This window comes from Didymella exigua (assembly GCF_010094145.1).
Source record: "Didymella exigua CBS 183.55 unplaced genomic scaffold M421scaffold_16, whole genome shotgun sequence".
NCBI classification, from domain to species: domain Eukaryota; kingdom Fungi; phylum Ascomycota; class Dothideomycetes; order Pleosporales; family Didymellaceae; genus Didymella; species Didymella exigua.
The window spans coordinates 759,993-766,274 of record NW_022984790.1 but is presented as its reverse complement, the minus strand read 5'-3'; the positions used below and the strand labels follow the sequence as shown (position 1 = coordinate 766,274).

Here is a 6,282-nt window from a genome sequence, read left to right as displayed (position 1 = left end):
ACGGCAACCCAGCACCAAAGTGGAAGGACTGTGAGATCTGTATACAGTCGAAATTGACGAAACTGGTCAGCCGGAGGCCACCGCGCGAGCCAGCTACCCAACCGTTCGAGCGCATCAGTATTGATCTGGTGCAGCTACTAGAGCGAGGCGAGCATTGCTATAACGGCGACCAATACCTATTCCACATGATTGACCAGGACACGAAGTGGCATGAAGGAAGCTGTATGCCAGACAAGACAAAATCTACTCTCACACGAGTCTTCAAGCGACTGCTAGCCAAGATTAAGCAGCAGTTTGATCGCCAGGTTATCATCGTGAGGCTGGACATAGAGACTAGATACGTTGAGCTGCTTAAGATATGCAGAGACCTTAGAATTGCGATTGAGCCGAGAGCGACAGAAGCTCAGAATGGAGCGATTAAGCGCGCAGGGAAGGCGATTGTGATTTGAGGCAGAGCTATCTAACTGCACGCTGGTCTACCTAAGGAGTACGCCAACAAGTGTGTCATGTCCGCAATATACCTACTCAATCATACGCCAGTCGAAGCGATTGGCTGGAGCTGCCCATACACTAAAGTTAAGGGGATTAAGCTATTAGTTGCTTACCTTGAGGTGATTGGAGCGAGAGCCTATGTGCTTAATGAGAAGCTGCCACGCGGAGCTAAGCTCGAATCTCAAGCTCTTATCAGCCACCTGGTAGGCTTCGACTCTACCAATATCTTCTAAGTGTAGTTGCCATCCATTAGACAAGTGATACAAACCCGAGATGTTGTCTTCATTCGAGGCAAGCTCTGTGACGGCAAAGGCCAGTACGCAGAGAAGAGCTACGTTCGAGAGGCAGCAGAAGTGCTCGATATTGAGGAGACGCTCGATTACAGCAATATATTGACAGAACAGCTGTTCTCTGGTGAGAACAAGGACAACGCTGAGGGTATCGGAGATACGGTTCATGTTCAACTACCGAATTATCAGCAGAGCCGTACTCAGCAGAAGAACACCACAGCGCTCATGACTCCAGAAGCGACACCAGATTCGCCCGAGCCGATCGAGCTCACAGGCGAGTCGCTCACTGATCAGGCAATGGATGATACTGGCTGGGGACGCGGATATGCTCTAGCTCGAGAAGGAGAAGAGCCAGACCGAACGTCCAACAACGCTGCACGACGAGGAGAGATTAGCAGCCAGGTATCAGAGCAGTTTATTATGAAGGGCAAGCGAATTCGCAAGCCAGCGACGTTTGGCACCTATCTAGCGACATTTGCAGCCTGTATCAACCCTACAGCAGCAGGAAAGCTACTCAGCGAAGCGCCGAAAACCCGACTCCATCGTGACCAGCTGCCGGCTGAGCCAAAGAGATGGAAGGACCTAGATCAGCATCCATTTGGAGCTGAATTCAAGAAGGCAAGCTGCAAAGAGATTGATTGCTTTATCTAGAGGAGCTGTTTTGGACAAGCAGTGAGAGCGTCTGATTTAATAGACGCTGAGATACTGCCATTAATGTGGGTATTCACGTACAAATTCGACGAGGATGGATATCTCTACAAGTTTAAGGCGAGACTGGTAGTGAGGGGAGACCTGCAGCAGGATTACGGCGATACGTACGCGGCGACGCTGGCTGCGAAGATATTCTGATGTTTGATCGCCCTAGCAGCTGCTTTTGACCTTGAGCTGTACTAGTACAACGTCCTGAACGCCTTTCTTAACGCAGAACTTGACCGACCTACCTACGTACGATGTCTAGAAGGATATGAGAGCGAGCTTGGCCAACTGCTTGAGCTTAAACAAGCTCTATACGGACTTCGAGATGCTCTGCGACTATGGTACAAGCACCTCACTGCTACGCTTGAGAAGCTAGGCCTTCAGCAGGTGCCAGGAGTGCCCTGTCTGTTCAGCAATAATTACTTAATTGTCTTCTTCTTTGTAGACGATATAGTCATAGCTGTAGCTTCTAAGAACAAGGACACCTACCGCCGATTCAATCAACAGCTGCGAGCTGCATACAACATGCGATTTCTGGGAGAGCTGAAATGGTTCCTCGGCATACGCGTGATCCGAGATCGCAGCCAGAAGAAGATCTGGCTAATGCAAGACAGCTTTATTGAAAAGGTAGCAGCTAAATACAACATTGCTCAAGAGAGCACAAAATATCTAGCAGTACCGCTAGTAGATGGAAATATTGGCCTAAGCAAGGAGGAGCCGGACGAACAGCGCACAAAGCTATATCAGGAGTTAGTTAGATCACTAGCCTACATCGCGACATACACTTGGCCTAATGTTGCGCAAGCCCACTCTAAATTATCTCAATATCTACAGAATCCAGGTCAAAAGCATGTCAGCGCAGCGTACCACGTCTGGAAGTACTTGATTGGCCAGAAGCATTTGGCGATCAGTGCACATGGAGATCAGAGCAGTCGCACGATATACACAGGCTCAAGCCTGGGGGGTGCTGGAACAGAGCCACTATTCTACGGTGCCTCTGATGCAGCCTTTGCGGACGACCTGCCGACGCGGCGCAGCTCTCAGGGATATCTTTTCATGATGTACGGTATGCCTATCGACTGGAAGGCGACACTCCAACGTTCCGTCACGAAATCGACCACCGAGGCAGAGCTGCTAGCTCTGTCGACAGCAGCCAGCGAGCTGCAGGCATGGAATTGACTGTTCAAGCACATTAAGCTCAACCTAGAGATAGTACTAACAATCTTCTGCGACAACCTGCAGACAGTAGGAGTTATTACTAAGCATGAGGACAAGCTATTCACGCGTTTGCGTTATGTGGACGTCCACCAACATTGGCTTAGGCAGGAGGTAGCAGCTAGACGCATATTAGTTTAGTAGAAGCTAACTAACCTTATGCTAGCTAATAGACTTACTAAGATCCTTATACGCTAGAAGTATGCTAAATTTGTCTAACAGCTTAGATTAAAAGACGTTAAGAACCACCTACTAGAGCCTAAAGGACATGATAACCCTAATTTGGCGAGCTTGACTTACTAGTATTAGGATAGTATTAGGCATAGGTATAGGGCAACAATTATAGATATAATATAGAACAGGAATAAGGGAGATCAGTTTTAGTTAGCACCTCAGCTAAGGGGGTGTGTAACCACGTGGGTGAAGTCACATGATATCTTGTTGTAGAAGGTACCGCCTAGTGGGCAAGTGCACTTACCTCAGAGCTGAGAGCTCTGTACACAATCATCACAACACAACAACAGATAGCAATACAATTGTTGATCCCAGCCTCCACCCGACACTGCACCAGGCAGTTACAATATATCCCTAAAGGCTAGTAGGAAGCCTTCCTTATTAATATAGAAGATATATTAGTATGCTAAGTCTTAAATATAATAGGAGTACTTATACTTTAATAGTAAGAAATAGACTATATTAAGTAGCTAGAGGATGTGTAATAAGTAAGGCAGTATATAGAGAGTAAGGATTTTGTTCTCTAGGTAATAGTCCTTAAACTCCTAGTTAAGATAGCTCTTATAGCTATCTATAATAAGTGACCTATACACTCCTACCTAACACATCTTTATATACATATTAAAGTGCTTTAACTACTTAAGGCTAAGTATATTATTTGTCTAACTATTCTTAGAGACTAAGAGCTTCTAATTATAGGGTATATCTGTCTCGTTATACTAGGCAGAGATGTGGACACATCCTTTGTAGATGATGAAAGACAGGGTTGCATACCTAGCGGCGCAGATGCTCTAGATAATGGTAGCCTACTCACAATCGCCTGGCTGAACAAGCTCTGGCTAAGTACGTCTCTCTAAGCCTGTTACAACCTTTAAAGACAAAGCAACGCCTATCTGTAACGGTCTAGACTCTAAAGCTAAAGAAGAGCTAGAGCTAGCCAGTTACATTAGCTTAGCCGGCTTGGCTTAAGCTGGATATATATTATCTTCGCAGTTAACTAGGCGTCTAGTTAACTTGTGCATGCTTTTTAGCAAAAGTTGTTATGAAGTAGATATCCTTTATTGGCCTTTGGCCAGACTACGACACTATCTAGAACCTAGTTTTATTAAAGTTGTGCACGTTGTTGTTGCAAACGCTATACTTAACTTAAGTATCCTCTACTAGCTTAAACCATGGCCCGCATTTGCCTAGGTTAGCCTTATATTTAGTTTTACTGAACATAATATTATTTAGTAACACTCTTTACGGGCTTCTTACACGTGCGCAAGTTATGCCCCACTATATAGCACTTTGTAGAGCGTCCTTAGGTTGTCTCACCTCCTTTAAAACGTGTAACGATCTAGACTCTAAAGCTAAAGAAGAGCTAGAGCTAGCTAGTTACATTAGCTTAGCCGGCTTGGCTTAAGCTACACATATATTATCTACGCAGCTAACTAGACGTCTAGTTAACTTGTGCATGCTTTTTAGCAAAAGTTGTTAGGAAGTAGATATCCTTTATTGGCCTTTGGCCAGACTACTACAAAAGACACATACAACTTCAACAAGACAGGCTTCATAATAGGCTAGATCTCCTAAGGAGTAGTTATTACAGCTTTAGAACAACAAGGTCAACCAAAGGTAGTCCAGCTAGGCAATCAGGAGTGGACTACAGCTATAGTAGGCATTAATGCTAAACGATAGGCTATTCTGTAACTGTCTATACTCTAAAGCTAAAGAAGAGCTAGAGCTAGCCGGTTACATTAGCTTAGCCGGCTTGGCTTAAGCTGGATATATATTATCTACGCAGTTAACTAGACGTCCGGTTAACTTGTGCATGCTTTTTAGCAAAAGTTGTTAGGAAGTAGATATCCTTTATTGGCCTTTGGCCAGACTACTACATGGACTAGTATTATCTAGGGCATTAATGCAAAGGGCTGGTCTATCCTACCTTTTATTATCTTCTCTAGCAAGCACTATCTCACTGCCTAGTACAAAGAGCCTAGTATACCTAACATCTAGGTTCTTAATGTCTCTAACAACAGCTAGACTAATAATAAGCTTAGAGCGAAGTAGTTAAAACACTTTAATAAGCATATAAAGGCGCATACTGTTGGCAGCCATCAGCTGCTTGTCCTAGATGGCCATAAGAGCCACAACTCAGTTGAATTCCACTAGTACTGTGAGGAGCACCAGATTATCACTCTGTGCATGCCTCTGCACTTATTGCACTTGCTGCAGCTGCTTGACGTGGGATGTTTCTCCCTGTTAAAGAAGGCCTATGGCCACCAAGCTAAGAGGCTAATGCGCAGCAAGATTACGCGCATCACTAAACTTGAGTTCTTGCCATGCTTCAAAGCAGCTTTTAACGCCTTAATTATAAAGAGTAACATCTAGGGAGGATTTAGAGACGCTAGCCTAGTCCTGCTTAACCTAGAGGCTGTGATATTAAAGCTTAATGTACAGTTGTGTACTCCACCACTACCCCCTGTAGATAAGAGTTTCTCAGAGTCTAAAACACTAAGCAACACCCTAGAAATTAGGTCTTAATTAAAGCTAATTTAAGAGAGGATTTAGAGACACGCTGATAGATTACTAACATTAATAGTTAACGCTCTTAATTAGCTCACTAGAGGCGCAGAGCTGATAGCGCATTCACAAGTTTTTAGTGCGCAACTAGGTCGCTGACCTACAGGCAGCTAACAAGGCCACTAACGTACCTCACGGGCGAGTGGCCGGCCCAGGCGAGTGACCGGATTTTGCCAAGACCACACTAAACTTCAACTTCTCTTGCATATTATAGCAAGTTACTACAAGTTACTATAACGTACAGTATACAGCACTAATCTACAGTATCTTGTGCATCTTTTATACACGTTCGCGTGTTGTGCCCTGCCTTACTATACCTGCTACAGCGTTGTAAAGACTAAGTGCCTAGTTTAACACACCTCTTCTTGCTTGCCTTCTTCCTATTACTATAGGCTTTAAACTCCTTTAGTGTAGTTAAGCGCACTCCTTTACTAATAGTAAGAGTCCCCTCCCTCTAGATCTGCTTCCTCTTGTGTGATTTACAGCGTGTGGCGGCCTCCTCATTGGCAGCTTGAAGCTCTGCGACCTAGTTACGCACTAAAACTAGTAAATACGCCATCATCTCTGCGCCCTTAGTAAGCTAATTAAGAGCATTAACTATTAAAGTTAGAGAGCTATTGCTATATTATTAAATCCTCTCTTAAATAAGCTTTAATTGCGACCTAAATTCTAGGGTATTCTGTAGAGTTCAAGAGTGCTATGTACATCGGGAAAAGTTTTTCTGTTGTCGAAATCAGGAAATCGTGGCATTGTACTGTGGGCAACAGTAGGACTTGTAGGCCTACAACAG

General features: G+C 44.5%; 1 protein-coding gene across 1 annotated transcript in view; it reads left to right on the top strand.

Moving 5' to 3' along the window:
* Window positions 1-4,505: 4,505 nt before the first annotated feature.
* The window catches only part of M421DRAFT_64555 (CENP-B protein), a gene marked incomplete at both ends in the record, with an annotated part of 5,609 nt that continues 3,832 nt past the window's right edge, over window positions 4,506-6,282 (top strand). The window contains one exon of the mRNA XM_033596174.1: window positions 4,506-4,583. Within this exon, the coding sequence (XP_033448060.1) occupies window positions 4,506-4,583 (78 nt within the window). The remainder of the gene's footprint in view (window positions 4,584-6,282) is intronic.